The sequence below is a fragment of the Solanum dulcamara genome, chromosome 2, assembly GCF_947179165.1.
Source record: "Solanum dulcamara chromosome 2, daSolDulc1.2, whole genome shotgun sequence".
Lineage (NCBI taxonomy): Eukaryota > Viridiplantae > Streptophyta > Magnoliopsida > Solanales > Solanaceae > Solanum > Solanum dulcamara.
In genome coordinates this window covers 61,265,617-61,287,593 of record NC_077238.1, presented here as the reverse complement: position 1 = coordinate 61,287,593, position 21,977 = coordinate 61,265,617, and the positions used below count along the sequence as shown (strand labels likewise).

At 35.1% G+C, this 21,977-nt stretch overlaps 1 protein-coding gene and 1 long non-coding RNA gene across 3 annotated transcripts; both read left to right on the top strand.

Annotated features, from left to right (window-relative positions):
- Positions 1-5,892: 5,892 nt before the first annotated feature.
- Positions 5,893-7,349, top strand: LOC129872065 (mediator of RNA polymerase II transcription subunit 20a-like; the record flags this gene model as incomplete). Its single annotated transcript, XM_055946922.1, has 4 exons — positions 5,893-6,058; positions 6,212-6,390; positions 6,854-6,928; positions 7,107-7,349. Coding segments are annotated over 4 exons (663 nt in total), but the record flags the coding sequence as incomplete, so codon positions are not given.
- Positions 7,350-13,918: 6,569 nt separating this feature from the next.
- LOC129880610 (uncharacterized) lies at positions 13,919-21,671 on the top strand. 2 transcript variants are annotated; one of them, XR_008765446.1, is made up of 3 exons: positions 13,919-14,332; positions 15,255-15,303; positions 16,584-21,671. It is a non-coding gene; the product is annotated as an uncharacterized LOC129880610 (long non-coding RNA). The 2 variants fall into 2 exon arrangements; XR_008765447.1 differs by having other exon boundaries at positions 13,919-15,303; positions 16,584-19,975; positions 21,256-21,671.
- Positions 21,672-21,977: the final 306 nt, after the last annotated feature.

Sequence of the window (21,977 nt, the reverse complement as noted above, 5' to 3'; positions counted from 1 at the left end):
ATCCTACACTGATGTTAGAAGAAGAGATTTAGAGTTCGAAGTGTACGATTGGGTATACTTGAAAGTTTCACCCATGAAGGGTGTGATGAGATTTGGAAAGAAAGGGAAGCTTAGTCCCCGCTACATTGGTCCTTATCAGATTATGAGGAGGGTAGGTAACGTAGCCTTTGAATTGGAGTTGCCTCCAGAATTAGCTGCTATTCATCCCGTGTTTCACATCTCTATGCTTAAGAAGTGTTTGGGAGATCCTTCACTTGTTGTCCCAGCTGAGAGCATTGGGGTGAAAGAGAGTTTGAGTTATGAAGAGATTCCTGTTCAAATTCTTGATCGTCAGGTTCGCAAATTAAGAACTAAGGAAGTGGCATCTGTCAAAGTCCTATGGCGAAATCAATTTGTTGAAGAGGCTACATGGGAAGCTGAAGAAGATATGAAGGCTAACTATCCTCATCTATTTATGCCTTCTGATGACGATATTCAAGGTAATATTCCTTACTTCTACCTTTGAGTCGATGTTTATTCTTGAGTTTGAGTCATTAACCATTTGAGTATCGGAGTTGATGTATTGATGATATTCATTCTTTATGTCTCCTATTTTCATCTTCATTCGAGGACGAATGATCCCAAGGGGGAGATATTGTAACAACCCCTAAAATGTTGTATGTCGGTATTTCAATTCTCGACAAAAATAATACAGCCTTTGTATTTTGGGCATAACTTTTCATAGGTTGGTCCAAATTAGGTGATTCAAATTTCTGGGTAATCACAACATCCTTACCTACAACTTTCATGAAGAACATAACTTCAAATTCGGAGTATAAGTAGGTCAAATAAATTAATCTTTGCAAGATATAGTGCTGTGACGGAATTGAGTGTTGATAGAAGAAAATTCATATCTCACTGTAGGTTGCTCCAAATTGGTTGATTCTTGAACTATATGAAACTAGACTTCCATATCTACAATTCTTATGAAGAAACCAAATCCTAATAAGTAATTTATCTTATTCAAACGTAGCTTCGAAAATGAGTATTCTGTTAAAAAGAACTCATCTTACCTACCATGGAAACATCTAGATGCATTTGACATCATGCATGACATAAATTGTCCTCCATTTAACATCATCCATGACATCAATATATTCCATTAAATTTTCAGATTTTTCTTTATAATTATTTTATTTATTGTTAGGTTCCTCTTTCCCACCTATAAATACCCACCTTATTTCCTTATTTTATTCATCAAGCTTTCCTAAGCATTTCTTCTCTCTATATACTTCTTCTCAAATATAGTTTTAGTTTTAGTAGTATAAAAATACTACTCCGGTTATTCTTATACTCCGGATAGTACAAAAAACGCTCCGGCGAGAAGAAAAGGCTAGGGATCCAAGAGTATTCCAATTCAGAGTAAACCTTCGGATTTAAGGTATGTAAGGCTTTCATAGCATTGGATTGAGTTCGTCCATGCGCCCAATATTTAAATTTATTATAATTGAGTTATAGTTGAGTTTTATTCAAATCTTGAATTCTAGATGAATTAATTCTTCTTCTATTGAGTTTGGTATATTTATGCATTAATATTATTATTATTGTTATCTCTCATATTATTGGAATTATTGTTCATGGCTACTTTCCCATGAATTCTAATTGATTTGATGTTCATGAATATTTTTACATATGTTTTGAGTAAAGATGTTGGCTTTTTATTATTTTTATTGATAAAAAGAGAGTTATATGAATTAATACTATATATGTATTTTATTGAGTTTTAAAAGAGTAAAAGAGTTGAATTTGAATGAATTTGAGAAAATGATATTTTGAGCAAGATGTATTGATGAGATGTAAATGATGTTTTTGGAAGTATAATGATTGATGAACATGAAATGAGATGAGTTTGATGATTTAAATTAAAGTCCAATGAGACTAGATGATGAGTTTAATATGAGCACATATTTTGGGAGTAGTATTGAGCACCGAGTTGGGTAAGAGTTTAATTGACTCAAACCCCAGAACTACGTAGCCAGCGTAGGATGGAGGCTATGCCTCTTAAGTCCCAAAAAGAGGACTTTGATGAATGGATCCAAGATGGTGATGTCCTTTACCCTGGCAAGGTATTGGATGGATGTGGCAACGACATCGCTTCGTTGTATCATCGCTAGCTCATAAGTGATGGTTGTCGGTTAGAGAAACTCCCAACTGAGTAAGCATTGCTTATTACTATTATTTTTATTATTATATTTTAAACTTGCATTACATATTCATGTTGAGATGATATTGAGTTCTGAGCTGAGTTTTCTTAAGAGGAGTTTCTTGATATCTGTCCTTACCTTCCTGCCATTTTACATACTCGTACATTCCACGTACTGACGTCATTCGACCTGCATCGTTTTATGATGCAGATACAGGTGTTAGAGATCCTCAACAGGCGCATCGTTGAAGATCATTTTTTTTCAGCTATTTGGTGAGTCCTTCTTGTATTCGAAGGAACTCCTTATCCTTTTATTATTGTTGAGTGTGATGTTTCTTTTGAGGTAGCCATGGACATGTCATTGGCACCATCTAAGAGTATTAGAGGCTTCATAGACAGAGTCTGATGATGTAATCGGAGTAGTTCTCCTTAGAAACTACTTCTTCTAAGAATTATCTATTTTTCCTTTGATTATGACAATCCCACATTAGTATTATTAAGTCTTCCGCTGATGAACAAATGAGTAATGAGACCAAGTGGTTCTCTCGGAAGCCAGAGATGGTTTCTGAGTGCCGGCCACGCCTAGGGTACCCTCTTGGGGCGTGACATGTGCAGAAGAGGAGAAGGAATCTCAGCATTCAGAAGGCTTCAACCGGTGATATTCCATCCGGTCTTGCCCGTAAAACATCAGGAATCAATGATTTCAGCAGCATTATCTCTCCACGATTACTTGATGCTCAGTTAGGCTAGGCTTCTCTTTTCTCAATAGTAAATCTATACCTATTGTGTAGTATAGAAGGAAATTTAATGAGAAATCATATAACTAAGCAGTAGGTCATGATTCATGGGTAGAAATTCAATTGTGTTAGTGTCTGATTCGAATGTGACCGGGTAAAAAGATGCTATAATGATTTAGGAAAATGTCTTTGCTGGTGATATTATTACATACAGATGGTTATTTTATAATGGGCATAGTATTGCGTATAGTAATATAAAACTAAGTAGAGATTAATGATATACCTTAAGGGTTTGGTAGTGTGGGTATTGGTTGGGTTCCTAGAATCGTTTTAAGAATGTTATTGCATTACTTATGATATGCCTAAATGTGTACCGATAAGAAAAACATGTTAGTTTTTATATAAATGATTACTTGCTGGCTTGTTTGTGATGAACCTGTTCTATTGATATAATGTGATCTACTGATGGTATTTTATGGTTGGTTTGTATAACTGGATCAGGTATCATGTTTTGACTCATAAATGGATCGGGTGTTATGTTCTGATAAATATATGGATCGAGTGTCACGTTTCAACAAATATATGGATCGGGTGTTATGCTCCAATACATATTTGGATTGGATGTCACGTTCTGACACATTCTTAGATTGCGTGTCATATTCTAACACAAATATGACTGGATTGGGTCCCCTGATATGGCCAAGTATGTGTGTCTAGATGGTCCCATGAGAGGACTTGATGATATCTGTATTTTCATGTAATGATAAGATTAGTGGTAAATAAGCCACGAACTAAAGACCTGTAAGTGAACTCTTGAGTTGAGGTGTGCTAGTTATAAGGATTATGATCTTGAATAAACTTATTGGTGGAGAAGAGAATGGGCCTTGTTAGGCCTGGATGTGATCTATATGGTATAATCGTATTCTATATTTGTAGAATTAGAAGTTGAGATTTTTAGTTGCCAGAGAGTTTTACCACTATTATTTCCACAAGTAATTGTGGTAGGGGTAGTGGCTACCTAAAACTCGGGGTGAGTTAGAAAGTGTGGTTATGAGATGGATATGCCTTGTGTTGTAAGACAGTTGGACTAGTGATGGTTGGGTGAAATCATTAAGTGGTTAAGGTTGTTAGGTGGGAGTAAGGAGTGTACTCATTTGGTTAGGATGGTTAAATTGATAAAGTTTAATTATTGTGATATCTCTTATTTTTCTATTTATATATTATGTGATGGGTATCAGTCTGAGCGATGATGTCTATCAGTACGTGTTGTTTGTACTGATACTACTTTTGATATGCCAATTGGCATAGTCTGATTGTAGGATCAGTTATGTCTTTTAGGTGAAGACGAAGGCAATCCTCGAGCAGCTTCTAATTTTTCTTCCTTGGTAGAAGCTAGGTCATTGGTCTTTTATTTTATTACGACTCTTAGAAGCTCTTATACCTGTTTAGACTAGTATCCATAGGGGTCTTTGTATAATTGAGATGTTCTAAGTTGAAATAGTTTTCTTTAGAACCTTGGTTTAATTATTCAAATTTTGATTAATTTCTGCAACGTTTCTTAGAATGGTTAAGGGTTCTCCTACTTAGGGTGTATAGTGGGTGCCCGCAGACTCAGTGTGTTGGGTCGTGACAATTCAATTTAATCTATTAAGCTACCTGCTTGATTTCCTTCTATAATCTTCCATTTTAAATAGCTTCAGCTCCAAATCTCTTCATCTTCATGTCAATTTAATCCTACAAATAAAATACACTATTTTTTTGATCTATAAGATTTATGCACAAAAAAGGCAAACAAAAATACTAAATATGAAGCGAATAATGACTAAAAATATATATTTTTGCCTCCCATCAACTTTAAATGTTATAAATGAAGTGGGAAAATCAATTAATTTCTTGGCTTCTATATATATTTTATAGTTTAGTGTTGTTGACAAATTTTATGTGTACCATTTTTTAAAATATTTTTAAAAAATAAATCAAAATCTTTAATTTTTTTAAAAAGTAACATAAGTCAAAAATTTATAATTAAAAACACGTAATGTAGATAAGAATTTTGAATAAATTTATTTGACTCCTTAAATAGGATTGTAACATGTAGGATGAATTAAAGATAGTATATATTTTATGTAAATTAAAACGATCTAATTTGTGTATGAAAGTTTTGACTTGTTTAGTCTTTCAAAGCATAGATTTTTCTCTTATATAAAAGGTATATTAATTAATAAAAATAAATATGTAGACTAGATACCATTCTAAGAAAATCTTATTGAGAACTATATCTAAGAATTTATTATTATTCTATTTCTATCTTTGAGGGAGATTAGGAGAAACTCTTGATGCCACAACAATTAAAAGGAAAAAAATACTATTTTTAATACCTAATGAGTATAATAAAAAAAAATTGTATCATATAAGATGAAATAAAGATAGAACATACTTTATTTTAATAAAAATAATTTATATTTGTGCATAAAAATTTTGACTTGTTTTTAATCTTTCAAAGCAAAGATTTTTCTCTTATAAAAAAGGTATATTAATTAAGAGAAATAATTATACATACTAGATACCTTTCTAGGAAAATCTGGTCAAGAACTACATTTTAGGATTAGTATTTATTATTTTTCTATTAGTATCTTGGAGGTAAATTAGAAGAAAAATATTAATTTAATTACCTAATAATCTAAGTAAAAGAAAGGTCAGTTTGTTGAAATTTTACTAACAAAATCCATATAAATAGAGTTGTATGCTTGCTACATTTTCGAACTATAACATAGTGGATTCAAGATTTATTCACTTATGTTTCCTTGCATTAGACAAAGTCTCTTTCTTTTTGGTTGAATTTTTGGGTAAGAGGAAAAGTGAACTCTATCTGCAATATATAACATGCCACTCAAATGGTAACAATTTTGAATTCACTAGAAACGTAACATTATTTATAGATTTTGATGTGTATGTTTATGTTTATGTGTATGATTTGTCAATTTATTTGTTGTTAGGATTTTGCACTGGCAGCCAAATGCAGGAACAACAATCAACACTCACATACTGACAAAAATATCTCAATGTGTTGAGAGCATTAATGGTGTTAAAAATGGAACATGGAAAAATACTCTTAGCTTTTACAAGCCTATACTCAAAGGTATTCCATTACTTTACAAATTACACCATGTCTGTAAACACAAGGAAAGATCTCTTTTTTCCTCTCAATTCATTATAAAGATTTGATTTTTAAAATTGCTCTTGCATCCATATAGGAGATTTGATTGTGGAGTGATTTTTCTTCTCTTAATAGAACAAGCAAATGCATCGGAATTTTCCCAAAGCTTTTTGGGAATTTCACTTCATGAACAGCCCAACAAGTATTACATGCTAATTAGAGAGCAACGATTGATCATGGAGGCAGAGTCATCAATTGTGACGATAATGAAGACCTTACAATCTTATAAAATGAAGGTTGCACTCAATTTTGAGGTTTGTATTACTAAGATTTGCTAATTATTGTTCTTACGGAAGGAAGATGATTAACTTATATAGCATCATCCACAATCTGGACTTTGAAAATTGAAGTATCTGTAAGTGATATTATATGATTTTTGTGTTTCAATGCTTTGTGAAGATTAAAGAACTTCTCGATGATTACAGACTAAATGTTAGTTCATCTAATTGTCAATCAGTCATAAAATAAGGCTTCATTCTTATAGAATAAGGCAAAATATACTTTTCCTCACAAGAACTCATTCATTGAACTGATCAAGCTTGTTCCTCGCAATAGCAAAACATTACATATTATTGGTGAAGATTGTATGTTCTCTATGGTGATTGGTAGAAGATATTTTTGATACGTAACAGTATTGCCTTGCTTTGGTTTGTATTTTAAAATTCTATAAAAGGACTTACATAGCACTACTTCATAATACTCATTTGAATTATATAGGGGTTTCAGTATCGACTTGGTGACTTCCGATTGCGAGTGGGCAAAATTGTTCCAATAAGGGGAATAATTATGGAGGTATGAAATACTTTTAGATATTTATTCTCAGTTGAATGGTTGTTATGTGGTTAGGCCTTTTTTGAAACATAGATATATTGTCATCTATTATGTTTTTTATTCTGAATGGAAAGAAATTCATTTATCGAGCTTTACCTTGAAAAATATTTACTTCTTGTGTCCTTTTCTTGTTTTGTAGATGGAGTATCTTCCGATTTCCTCATGGGAAACATCGCACCAGATTATGGGTGAATTCTTCGACATATGGAAGGAAGCTCTTGTAAAAAGATCATTACCAGGTCATTTTGTGCACATTGAACAAAAATTTTCAGAGTATGGCCTCTCTGATCAATACACTTCACAGCACACAGCTGTACAATATGCTAGCATCTTGACTCAAATGATAGCAACAATTAAATCATCACTAGGAGTGAGAAACTAGAATGTTTTGTTCATGTTATAAGATTTTTCTTTAGCTCCAGAAATTACTTCTTTATGTTTAGAAATGTGCTGGAAGAACATGATGTCGTTATGCAATTACTTTTTAATGAACTCGCAACTAAGATCAGAATTCCAATAGTAAGCAAGCTTAATGATATTATGGTTTTAAATCAGTGTAATTTCTTTTCATTCAAGTGGGTGATATAAAAGTTAAAACACTTTTGTCTGAAAAGTTGTACTTAAGATGATATAAACTTTTAAGTCCATGCAAGATAAGTAGGGATTGAACTTTGGAGAGTCAAGCTTTCCTGCGAAATATGGTATATATTTACCTTGAACTATTTTACCCTTTTCGTAGCTTCTGTGCAGCATTTGTGGTATGTAGGTATAGTCCACATGATTCACGAGGTGGTCGGGAGAAATTTGGGAGTGTTTCCCCTTTTTGAAAGCCTTTGAACTGAAAGAGTTGACTTTGGTCAATATCCGGAGAATATGATGTCGTATGAGATTTTCGTCAGTTACATCAACTCTGAAAGGTCCATTTTAAGCTAGTGGCATGGTTGGTTTCGGTCCCGAGGCCTTCGACGTGAGTTTGAGCAGTTAAGTGAGAAGTTTTTGAAAGTTTGGCTAATGTTTGAGTTTGGAGTAGGTCAAACATGCTCATATGAGGATTCCGTCAGCGTTGTTAGCTTCAAAATGTCGGTTTTATCTGCAATGACCTTTGGTTTAGATCCCAAGGTGATCAGAATAATTTTGTGGTGTTTTGCGTTTTGCTTGTTTGGTTTCTTTGTGTAAGTGTTGACTTGGATCAACATTCTATCGAGATGATCTTTGTTGTTTGTTTTATCAATTCTATTGAGTTTGAAATATCGATTTTGGTGAGGTAGCATAGTTCGTTTATATTTATGGGGTTCCAAATGAATTATGAGGACCAATTCGGAGAAAATTTCAACTTTGTCTTTGGTTGATGCCAAGGATGTTGGTGCAACCGCCTAAGCGACCTTCGGAGCGCTTTAGTGGTAGGGGTCACCCAGGGCCAAACTACTCAAGCGGCCTCCGAACTGCTTTTGTGGTAGGCGTCTTTGGGTCTGATCGCTTAAGAGGCTATATGACCGCTTTAGCGATGACTACTTAAGCAGCCACTTGATCGTTTTTGCGATCATCGCTGATGATATATCTCCTTCATTCTTTAAAAGACGCCATATTTGGAAAGAGCTCTGGAAAGAGTGTTTGTGCTCAAATCTTGTCCATTTAAGTTGATTTCAAGGTAGATTCCTTCCTCTTTACTTTCTATTTCATAATCTAGCTTCTTATTTGCAATTTGATTCCGTTTAGAAGCTCAAATTCCTTGTTTTCTAAATTCTCAAAGTTTGGTATTTGGACCAATTGAGGTCCAAATTGAGCCCCGTATCCACCCAACTTTCGGGCATGTTATCCTCAACTCGAGGGAAACATAATGACGTAGTTTTTAAATCTACTGTCGTTGTTCGTGTGTCAATTTTTTTACTCAATTTCCAACCCAAATTTTGTGACACTGATATGGGTATCGTTACTCCCATATTGACATGTATATTTTATTTATGATAGTGTGGCAGCATCCCGAGGATCTCGAAAAAGAAAATCTCTAGATTAGATGTTCCAATGCAGTTTCGGCTTAGAGGAAGGCTACAATTTTGTCTCATTAGTTAGATTTTATATATATTGAGTAGCATTGATCGTTAGAGAGGCTTTAGAATGAGGTTATATATTTGCATGATCCTAAGACTATATTTTGGCCTTTTTCGGATAATTTGACCAGCACTTTAGCCATAAAATCCTTAGTTTAGGATGAGTCTTAGATTTGATTGTTGTTATAGGATCCTTAGAGTGCTTCTAAGTGGTGTGAAACTTACATTTATGCGTCTTGGATTGGCTTGGTATGAATGTATGTATCGTTGGTTATTTTTTGAGCTTTTATCTCTTTATTCTTGTGTTTGAGGGGCGAGGCCTTGGACTTGGACTAGCAGAAGTTCCAGATTAGTACAACTATGTTGTGACGGATGTTTATCCGGTTTTTTGTGTGGTGCAATTGATTTGAATGAGTTTAATATTATGATATGCATTCATGTGTGCGGTTTCTGTATTCGGCATGATTTGGGTCTAAAACTGGGGGAAGGATGTATTTGGGTCACTTAATGTATTGTGTGATGATTTCCTCCCGTTTTAAGCTCTGAGGGAGCAGATTTTGGATTTTAAATTAAGGGAAACTAGAATTTTGAAAGAAAGGAGACTATTTGTAGATTTCTATCTTAAAATAAAAGGTTTGCTTTAAATTTATGAGTTTACTTTTGAAACCTGAGAATTTCAAGGCAAAACATTAGTTTATAAGATTTTTTGGATTAAAAGAGAGGCTGTTCTTTAAGCATACAAACTTTTTGTGGCTTTTGTTGAAGTTAAGCTCGAGGAAGCTTTCGGACAGCCTGAAGAACTATTTTGGGTTTATTTCTATTCTGATAAGTCCAAAGAGCATTCCGGGTGGCCAGTAGAATCCTTCTAGGTTACATTTCTTGCATTTCACTTATTGTTGAGCTCGAGAAAGCATTTCGGGCTGTTTATGCATTGGCCATATTTGTATTGCATCATCTTATTTTATCTTTCTGGGTACCCCGTAGTTTGATACTCATACTACACTTTTGCATCTTTTTCTGATGCAGCTCCTAGTAAGAGCCACCCTCACTGGGCGTTGGATCTCCCGTGGCCGTTGCAAATTTGGATAGTGGTGAGCTCTTGGCGTCCAAAAACTTGCTGCTTAGCTTTTATTTGTACTGTTTTTCCATTTTGTATTTTGATAAGACGGATTTGATGTATAAAGTATTTCTGTACTTAGATGCTCTTTTATCAGTGACACCAGGTCCAGGTTGATTCTTGTATATAGCCTAGTCATTCTCTGTCACTTTCGTGCCCTTTTTGTATATTTTATATTGTATTATACATATCTATGTTACGGGTCTCTCTTCTCCTTATTATTGCTTCCGCATAGGTTTGTTGAAGTTTATTTATTGCTTTCCGCTTTAGGTTTTGGCTTGCCTACTAAGGGGTTATAGTAGACGCCATCATAATCCAATTTCGAATCGTGACATTCATGGTGGGAAAAACCTATATTTCTAATAGTGTGATCCAAATCTGATTTCTTAGGCATACACAAAGAAATAGAAGAAATTTGAACTTTGGACACGTAACATCCTATGAACTGACCAGCAATCTGTACAAGAACAGAAATAGTATGTCTATTCTAAGAATTCAAACTTCAGAGAGAAGATACAAATTGGATTTATTTTAAGAAAGTTGTTTTCCCTAAATCATTAGCCATTTGAGTTGTGCGATTTTCAACTGCACGTCACACTTTTCAAATGATTTGATGACTTGTAAGAATCCACCAAGAGTCAAGGGACTAGGTCCATTACTGAGAACGACTAAGAACGGAAAGTAACAAACCACAAACAAGAAAGCAAAGAAGACACGATGTTTATGTAGAAATCTTCTTACTCAAGGAAAATGTAGCAACTTGGTAGGTGAAATTCTGGTGAACTTTGACATCTTGACACAATGTGATGTCATGAATGACATCAAGAACAAGAATGTGATATCATGGATGACATCAAGAGCAAGAATTTATTTCTATAAATAGGTAGCTCTTGATTTATTTGTAACCTCTCATCACATTTTTCTCTTGTCTTCTCATATTCTAAGCCATTTACAAAATACATAAGAATAGTAGAGAATTGATGGAGCAATTCTCTTAGATGTATTTGGAATCTCTCCCCTTTCTTTGTTAATATAAATGCAGTTGTTCTCTGGTGGATATAGGATTATTCTGATACAAACCACGTTAAATATTATTGTTCTTCTTTGTTCTTTATATTTTTATGTTTCCGCTAACAGAAGGAAAAATCACGACCTACCATGTGAAATTTCTTCAACAACTTTACTAAAACACGAGCAAGTTTCACACTAGAACCTCTTTCAATCAAGGAATTAAACTATTTATCCCTTCCCCCTTACAACAACTCTATTGTAAGCAATACTGCAATACCTCTATTGCAAATAACAACTAGATCAGCTAATCACTTCAACAAATAATATTAGCAAACAGACCACCTACAAATGGCTTCAACAATAAAGAGTAGGTTTACAATGATAAGAACGAAATACACTGACTAAACAACTTAGAATTAACCTTTAGGTTTACAACTGAGGACCTGCTCAAGTAGACTGAAGATGTTTAGTCCTCAGTTGTTACAACCCTTTCCTCTTGCAAGCAATGGCGGCGGAGTGCTATCTTTTGTGTTGTGAAAATTTAGGGTTTTCTTTGTTCACATCCCCTTGTATAGGTGGAGTGGAGGAAGCAACAACCTTAATCCTTTCTCTAGACTCGAGGCAGAAAGGCCTTTCTGCAGTCTAACTGTAATGTTGCCACATGGCTCAGAATAGTACAGCCTACTATGTAATAGCAACAAACATACCTAGTCCCTAATAGGTTTGTCATACATCAAAACTCAGATAACTGAGAGTGACAAAATTTATACATTTTGGTCCCCTATCTCTACTTGCTCGACTTTTTCCCAAGTCTGAATCTTCCCCTTACAGTCCTCTACTCTTTCCAAGTAATGTCCCCCAAGTCATGAAAGATAAAAAAGATGATGATACTCATACGGTAATTAGAAATTTGAAAATACACAAGAAAAGTTTAATATACAAATGGTGTCAGAGGTTTAAAGATGGAAACGAACCGGAGAAGAAAGTTGTCATTGTAAAATATGGGATGGAAATGGACTCTCCCTTTTAGGCAAACCTGGTCAAGGCTCCTTATAGAGTAGCAAAATATATAAAAGTTGTTAGGATGAATTTATTCACATACAAGCTTACTTCACTTGTAGGCAAACCTGGTGAAGACATTTTTCAGTTTTAGTTTGGTGAGACAAGTTCTTGATTCCAAGGTGCCTGCTTGTAATTAGTGTTATTTTCTTTCTTTTGAGGTAGTTCAAGTGTGCCTTGGACCACTTTTCTCTCTTTGTAAGCATCAGTTCTTTTTTTTTTAACTGAAATTTTTGGTGGCCTCACGGCCTTTTTATTAATCAATGTTAAAGCATTCTAGAAAGGGAAATAATATTTTTTTTCATTGAACACTTATAATACAATTATAATACAATTTTAATACATATTAGCGAGAATAATTTATAAAACTCATATAATACAAGTTTTATTCATGGATAATTTATTTATCACATACTTTAATACACTTATAATACATTGTGTCAATTTCTTACCAAACAAGTATAATATATTTTAAAACACTTATAATACATTTATATTGCATGCATAATTCACTTTTAATACATAGTAAATATATCATAATATTGCTATAAATGATAATAAATAAAAAATATTGCTAAAATCAATAATTATTTATTAAAAAGTATTTTTTCTAATAATTTTTACTTATAGAAATTAGTCCAAATAACATAAAGCCCAATAAATTGAGCCCAAACCTCTCTATAATTAGGAAATTTGCATTAAAAATCTCCGTCTCTTCCTCAGTTTCCATTTTCATCTCTTACTTTCTGATGCTTCTCGCTGGTAGCCATTGGAACTTGACATTCCGCCGCTTTTTCCTCTGGGTTTGTTTCCATCTAGCTCCTCTTTTTTTTCTTGAAATACAGCTCACACAAGAGCATTCACTACTGAAAGGTAATTCCTTATTCTCTAGCTCATTCTTTATCTTTCGATGCCTTCTAAGCTTACCACTAATATGTTTAGGAGGTAATGTGTTGTCCACCGATGCGTGGAGTTCATGGTGGTCGTCGTCCAGAGTACGCAGCTCAATCCCAGGTTCCTTTCTTTCTTTCTTATCTTCTTTGTTCCTTTTTCCTTTTTTTTGACCTGCCTATTACTCTCTTCAGTTGGTTTCATCTTTGTTGCATGTCTCCTTTTTGGTACCGAGCTAATCTCCATGCCTGAAAGATAACGATGACGCTTTACTCCTGACATTTTGGTGAAAGCTTTTGTGTGCTAATGTATATTAGCAAAAACTTTATTAGCACAGCTGTAAAGCTCCCCCTCGGAAGGCAAACTCTATTGTAAATATGCCTGCTACTAATCCCCTTCCCTTTATGTTTATATCTCTGAATCTAAACTTGCATGGTGCTAAATCTGTTTGGTTTTTAATCTGATGGTAGGGATTTGTGCTTTGTCTATATTAATGATGTGTTTTCCTATTATTGGTAATTCTGCAAAATTCTCATATTCCTGTATTTCTGTCTGACTGATAGCTAAATTCGCCAAGTAATCTACCATTTGATTGCCTTCTCTATGTATATTCTTGATTGTAACTGTTACAACCCATATTTTTGTACATTTGGACATTTGGAATAATTGTAACAAGTGAAGGATAATGGTACGTTTTGGTCTTGTTTGATACATAAGTTGGTTATGGAATTTTGGAGATGGAAATATTGAAAAAAAAAAGAATAAGGAAAAATATATATATATATATATATATATATATATATATATATATATATATATATATATATATATAAGTTGGAAGTTCACAAAATGTAGTTTATGAAAACATATGGACCAAGGGATTTGGGCTTGGAAAGAAATCAAAATAATAAGAGAGGCCCAATCATAAGTCATGGCCCAAAACAAAAGAAAAAGAAAAGGGAGATCCAAGCCCATATGATTTAGTCATGTTATAAAAGAAGAGAAAGGGGCTAGTTAGTCATAAGGTCCTAGAACATTCAAGAAAAATCAAGTCTTCAAGAGAGAAAAGAAGAGACCGAAGCTAGAGACAAAAAGGGGAAAAAATTGCCAAGTTCTTCAATTTTGATCTAAAAATCTCGTCTTTCTCAAATTCTTACTAAGTTCAAGCTCCTCTTCAAAGGGGTATAATTGGGTAAGCGAGAGAAATACGATTGTGGCAAGTCGAAAATTGAAGAAAAGGTAAGAATTCTATCTTTTATGTTATGGAAGAAGTCTATGTGTTGTAGCTAGTAGAATTAAGTGGAAATCATGTAATTGTGATGTATGTGGGTGTGTGAACATGTGGGTGTGCAAGTGGGTGTGTGTGGACATGTGGTGTGTTGGTTGGAAGAAGAGGAGTTGAACTTTATTTAGCTTGTTAGTTGTGTTGTTATGGCGGTTATGGTGTAATTAAAAGTTGAACGATTCGAGACGGCCTTGAAATTGGTTACAAGTTGTTATATGAAATTATGTGATTTTAGTATAGTTTTATGAAATCATGAAAGTGGAATTTTAATATGGGGATTATTGTTATTCTTAATGAATTTGGAGGAAGACAATGCGATTTGGTAGTTCCGTTGTGTTTGTAGAAGTTTTGGGTGGATTATGATTTTGATGGAATTTTTGGTATATTGTATGGAATAATGTTAATTTCTTTTGAATTATGTTTAAATGGTCTTGAGCTAGTAAGGGAATAAGAAATGTTGATATTAGTTGAAGGTGTGAAGTTGGAGTAGAAATTGTGGCCTTATGTAATAAAAGAAAGAAGAGAAAGAAGAAAGAAGAAAGAAGAAAAAGAAGAAAGACTACTAGTGTAAATTGTGTTTTGTAATAATTGCTAATATTGTTAGTATGATGTGGTTAGTGTGTAAATTATTGGGTTGTGGTAATTGAATTTGAAACAAGGGATTAGATTGTTATTGTTCTTATTGGAATTGAAAGGTCTTGGAGAAAGTAGTATATTGATTTGGTATGATTGTTGGTAAATTGGCCGAGTTAGATTCTCGGGGATGGTGTATTTACAGGGAAAGTGCTGTCGAAATTTCGGTAGACAAAATGTTAGTTTAGAATGAGGTTCTTGGATACCTATAGCTAATGTTGGCATTTATTAATCTTGTTATAGATTTTGGAAAGGCCAAGAGTTAGGTGGGGTGACTAAGGAAGCGGACAAGGTATGTAAAGCTAACCGTTCCTTCTTTTGGCATGTCTTTGGTATAAGTATGTAAGGCTTACCCTTCTTTTTCAAGGCATGATTCCGATGTTATGGTTTCATAAGTGCTTCCATATATTCTTTGTTTTCAAAAGATAGGTGTCAATGGTCCCAAGGAAATGACTACTTTTTCCTATAACCCGTTAATGTTTTCCAAAATGTCTATAGTTTCCCAAAACAAAGGTTTACAATATTACAAGTTTTTATGGCAATGACGATGGATATGTTTTACAACGACATTGATGATGTCGAGGATGAGAATATGTCTATGATGGCTAAGATAAGAACGGCTTCATGTATGTAATGTTTACTCTTCTTTCTCTTGGCATGTTTTGACATAAGTATATAGAGCTACACTTTCTTTTGGCATAATTTTTATGAAACAAGTATATGTCATTTTGTACAATTTCAAGGAAGTCCTATTCGTAGAGCCACTAGGATGGTCAATTTTCTTGAGTTTCCAAAAGATATTTTTCTCGTGCTTAAATACGTGTATATGATTCCAAAAGTTTTATGTTGATATAATCCATGGTAATTTTTGAAAGGTACTTGATATGACTCTTATCTTGTTTTGTTAATCATAGCTCATTCCGATTATTCTACGAGTCTTGAAAATTGGTCATATGTGCATATGTATACGATTTGACGCCTTATAAGATTGTGACTTTATTCTACGTTCTCTTAATATTATCTTTCGTTGATAGTCTCATCCTATAATAATTGTTCCTTCAAGGTGAGACAAAGCGACCATGGTTAGTCTATAATACAATCGGAGGTTACCGACCTTCCGTCACTCCAATAAATACACGACTTTCATTGGGCTCTCATGCATGTTGTCTATATGTATATGTATATGTATATAGGGGATATGGGGAGGTGTATATGTGGCGCTATAGACGCATTCCCACCTGATCAGTTGGAGTAATTTTCATCCTGGACGCGGGATGCCCGGACGCGGGAAATATGTGGGCACGCCGACGTTGTTCGGTGATATGACTTCTATTTTCTATGAATATGAACAAGAAATGTTTTTTTATGATAAGACAAGCATGCATGGCATCCGGCCTAAAAGGGCACTCATCTGTACAGGTTACTCTCTTATCTCACTATATGTCTATGATTCTACGATATGGTTGTTCATACCTTATGTTCTTTATTATGCTGATTTTCATGCCTTACATACTCGGTACATTACTCGTACTGACCCTCTTTTCTTTGAGGGCTGCGTTTCATGCCACGCAGGTACACCCAGACAAGTAGAAGTTACCATAGAAGATGTTGCAGCAGGGTTAGCAACTCCACTTGTTCCTGGAGTTCTGCCGAGTCAGAGTATATGTGCTATGATGTTTCATTCGAAGTTAGAGACTTTGCAGACAGAGTTGTGGGTATAGAGTGTCATCTTTGTAAGCGGCGTCACCAGCCGATATGTTATTATGTCGCATGAGATGATAGATTTTTGATAGCAAGTTCGGAAAGCGTAGCTATGTTTTTTTCATTTCTTTTTAATGCAAAATTCTTAAGGGATTGAGAATGTAATATGAGTTAGCGGGTTCGCTCGGCTCTGAGCACGGGGTCGGGTGCCCATCACACCCTGTTGATATTGGGGTGTGACAGAGTGGTATCAGAGCAGGTCGGTCAAAGGGTTGTCTGCAAAGTCGTGTCTAGTAGAGTCTTGTTTATGGATGTGAAGTCGGCCACATTTATAAACAGGAGGCTATAGGACATTTAGGATATTATCTTCTTCTATTATCTTAGATCGTGCGATAGAGCTGTCTATCAGGATAATCTCTTCCTAACGGACTACGGGATATACGGTCAGACCTCTACGGGAAGCTTGTTTCTGACCTTTTTTCTTGCAGGTGGGTATAGGCTGTGGTGGGAGATGAAGAGACCAGCTCTAGACAGTATAGGGGGTGCGGAGAAGGTCCCTAGGGTACACATGGGACCTCAGGCTCCAGGACCAAGCAGGCAGAGCCCCAGTTATTCGATTGAGACGGATCCCTCTGAAGACCCTGATTATGTTATAGAGACCGATCCTTCGGAAGGCTCAACAGTAGGTCCCCAAGAGCATCTGATGACCAGGAAAGTGGTTCTAGAAGCCACGCCAGCTGCTCTTATGACCAAACACTATGTCAGGCCAGCTCCTACGGTAAGTGTTACGATATATTCGAGCCCTCTATCTTGGTCGTCAGTGAACCAAGAATTTCCTGGCTATTAATATATTTTGGATTCAAGCGAAGACGACGACGAGGGACAGACAAGCAAATGGCATCCAGATAGTGATGGGGAACATACTTCACCTCCTAGGTCACCAGGTCGAGATAGGGACTGATCGATCATAGGTATAGGGGAGTACTAAGTATAGTTTTTGCTGGCTATAGGGGCAAGTTATCATTTTTGTTTCGGCCTAATGTAGGAAGCCTTGTGCGGCTGGGATATGATATGTTATAAATGTATGTATATATTAGCCCTGTGAGGCATTGCGAATGTGATATGATATGATATGGATATATATATATGTTGGACTTGCATGGCATTGTTGGTATTTCCTGAGTGCAGGTTTGAGATAGTAAGGAATATAGAGGAAACTCTGTCGGAATTTTCTAGAAAGAAAAAGGGAATAGATAGCTCTGAACGGAAGGAGTAGTATGAAAAGGCGAGAAGATAAGACCATTATTAAAATAGAATTGTCATGAGATTGAGAAGAATTGGAAGTTAACCTTAGGTACCCGACAAGGATAAAAGCTTATGAGATATAAAGGAGTATTGTGGATATGTGATTCCGCCGTGAAAAGTATAAAGACCCCTCAAGGATGAGGGATGTAGCTCTACAAAATCATTGACGCGTTGCGAGCCCATTAAGTGGAACAAGTGGTATCCACTAGAATGAAGATAGTGTTATAACAGAGCTAGAAACACGGGTCACTGGAGTACAAGTACTTTTGGATGGAGAAGTTGAAATGAGTGTGAGCGCTAACTAATCACTAGTAGGGAAGAAAGAAATTTTCCCTATAGTCTCTATAAGATTTTGAAGAAGGTTTTATTTAACATTCGAGGACGAATGTTCTAAAGGGGGGGAGAATGTTACAATCCATATTTTTGTACATTTGGACATTTGGAATAATTGTAACAAGTGAAGGATAATGGTACGTTTTGGTCTTGTTTGATACATAAGTTGGTTATGAAATTTTGGAGATGGAAATATTGGAAAAAAAAAGAATAAGGAAAAATAAATAAATAAATATATATATATATAAGTTGGAAGTTCACAAAATGTAGTTTATGAAAACATATGGACCAAGGGATTTGGGCTTGGAAAGAAATCAAAATAATAAGAGAGGCCCAATCATAAGTCATGGCCCAAAACAAAAGAAAAAGAAAAGGGAGATCCAAGCCCATATGATTTAGTCATGTTATAAAAGAAGAGAAAGGGGCTAGTTAGTCATAAGGTCCTAGAACATTCAAGAAAAATCAAGTCTTCAAGAGAGAAAAGAAGAGACCGAAGCTAGAGACAAAAAGGGGAAAAAATTGCCAAGTTCTTCAATTTTGATCTAAAAATCTCGTCTTTCTCAAATTCTTACTAAGTTCAAGCTCCTCTTCAAAGGGGTATAATTGGGTAAGCGAGAGAAATACGATTGTGGCAAGTCGAAAATTGAAGAAAAGGTAAGAATTCTATCTTTTATGTTATGGAAGAAGTCTATGTGTTGTAGCTAGTAGAATTAAGTGGAAATCATGTAATTGTGATGTATGTGGGTGTGTGAACATGTGGGTGTGAAAGTGGGTGTGTGTGGACATGTGGTGTGTTGGTTGGAAGAAGAGGAGTTGAACTTTATTTAGCTTGTTAGTTGTGTTGTTATGGCGGTTATGGTGTAATTAAAAGTTGAACGATTCGAGACGGCCTTGAAATTGGTTACAAGTTGTTATATGAAATTATGTGATTTTAGTATAGTTTTATGAAATCATGGAAGTGGAATTTTAATATGAGGATTATTGTTATTCTTAATGAATTTGGAGGAAGACAATGCGATTTGGTAGTTCCGTTGTGTTTGTAGAAGTTTTGGGTGGATTATGATTTTGATGGAATTTTTGGTATATTGTATGGAATAATGTTAATTTCTTTTGAATTATGTTTAAATGGTCTTGAGCTAGTAAGGGAATAAGAAATGTTGATATTAGTTGAAGGTGTGAAGTTGGAGTAGAAATTGTGGCCTTATGTAATAAAAGAAAGAAGAGAAAGAAGAAAGAAGAAAGAAGAAAAAGAAGAAAGACTACTAGTGTAAATTGTGTTTTGTAATAATTGCTAATATTGTTAGTATGATGTGGTTAGTGTGTAAATTATTGGGTTGTGGTAATTGAATTTGAAACAAGGGATTAGATTGTTATTGTTCTTATTGGAATTGAAAGGTCTTGGAGAAAGTAGTATATTGATTTGGTATGATTGTTGGTAAATTGGCCGAGTTAGATTCTCGGGGATGGTGTATTTACAGGGAAAGTGCTGTCGAAATTTCGGTAGACAAAATGTTAGTTTAGAATGAGGTTCTTGGATACCTATAGCTAATGTTGGCATTTATTAATCTTGTTATAGATTTTGGAAAGGCCAAGAGTTAGGTGGGGTGACTAAGGAAGCGGACAAGGTATGTAAAGCTAACCGTTCCTTCTTTTGGCATGTCTTTGGTATAAGTATGTAAGGCTTACCCTTCTTTTTCAAGGCATGATTCCGATGTTATGGTTTCATAAGTGCTTCCATATATTCTTTGTTTTCAAAAGATAGGTGTCAATGGTCCCAAGGAAATGACTACTTTTTCCTATAACCCGTTAATGTTTTCCAAAATGTCTATAGTTTCCCAAAACAAAGGTTTACAATATTACAAGTTTTTATGGCAATGACGATGGATATGTTTTACAACGACATTGATGATGTCGAGGATGAGAATATGTCTATGATGGCTAAGATAAGAACGGCTTCATGTATGTAATGTTTACTCTTCTTTCTCTTGGCATGTTTTGACATAAGTATATAGAGCTACACTTTCTTTTGGCATAATTTTTATGAAACAAGTATATGTCATTTTGTACAATTTCAAGGAAGTCCTATTCGTAGAGCCACTAGGATGGTCAATTTTCTTGAGTTTCCAAAAGATATTTTTCTCGTGCTTAAATACGTGTATATGATTCCAAAAGTTTTATGTTGATATAATCCATGGTAATTTTTGAAAGGTACTTGATATGACTCTTATCTTGTTTTGTTAATCATAGCTCATTCCGATTATTCTACGAGTCTTGAAAATTGGTCATATGTGCATATGTATACGATTTGACGCCTTATAAGATTGTGACCTTATTCTACGTTCTCTTAATATTATCTTTCGTTGATAGTCTCATCCTATAATAATTGTTCCTTCAAGGTGAGACAAAGCGACCATGGTTAGTCTATAATACAATCGGAGGTTACCGATCTTCCGTCACTTCGATAAATACACGACTTTCATTGGGCTCTCGTGCATGCTGTCTATATGTATATGTATATGTATATAGGGGATATGGAGAGGTGTATATGTGGCGCTATAGACGCATTCCCACCTGATCAGTTGGAGTAATTTTCATCCTGGACGCGAGATGCCCGGACGCGGGAAATATGTGGGCACGCCGACGTTGTTCGGTGATATGACTTCTATTTTCTATGAATATGAACAAGAAATGTTTTTTTATGATAAGACAAGCATGCATGGCATCCGGCCTAAAAGGGCACTCATATGTACAGGTTACTCTCTTATCTCACTATATGTCTATGATTCTACGATATGGTTGTTCATACCTTATGTTCTTTATTATGCTGATTTTCATGCCTTACATACTCGGTACATTACTCGTACTGACCCCCTTTTCTTTGGGGGTTGCGTTTCATGCCACGCAGGTACACCCAGACAAGTAGAAGTTATCATAGAAGATGTTGCAGCAGGGTTAGCAACTCCACTTGTTTCTGGAGTGCTGCCGAGTCAGAGTATATGTGCTATGATGTTTCATTCGAAGTTAGAGACTTTGCAGACAGAGTTGTGGGTATAGAGTGTCATCTTTGTAAGCGGCGTCACCAGCCGATATGTTATTATGTCGCATGAGATGATAGATTTTTGATAGCAAGTTCGGAAAGCGTAGCTATGTTTTTTTCATTTCTTTTTAATGCAAAATTCTTAAGGGATTGAGAATGTAATATGAGTTAGCGGGTTCGCTCGGCTCCGAGCACGGGGTCGGGTGCCCATCACACCCTGTTGATATTGGGGTGTGACAGTAACTTGTTGTTGCTGCACCTCTTTGATGATATATTTCAGTATCTCTGCAATCTCCCAAGGTATTCTCCACATTTTTAAGATCATTTTCATTAAACTCATGGAACCCGTTTCAATCACCAGATTTTGAAACCCTTTCTTAGCACTTATAAATAGAGCTGCACGTATTGCCCTTGCCTTCGCTTCAATGTTTGTAGCTATCCCAATTCCTTTAGCTTGTGCATAAATTAGATCCCTATGTTTGTCTTTGAAACAGAAACTATATGCACTTTCACCTGGATTTCCTTTACTAGCTCCATCAATATTGCATTTCAATTGTCCCTTAGTTGGGAACTTCCACTGAACTATGTGA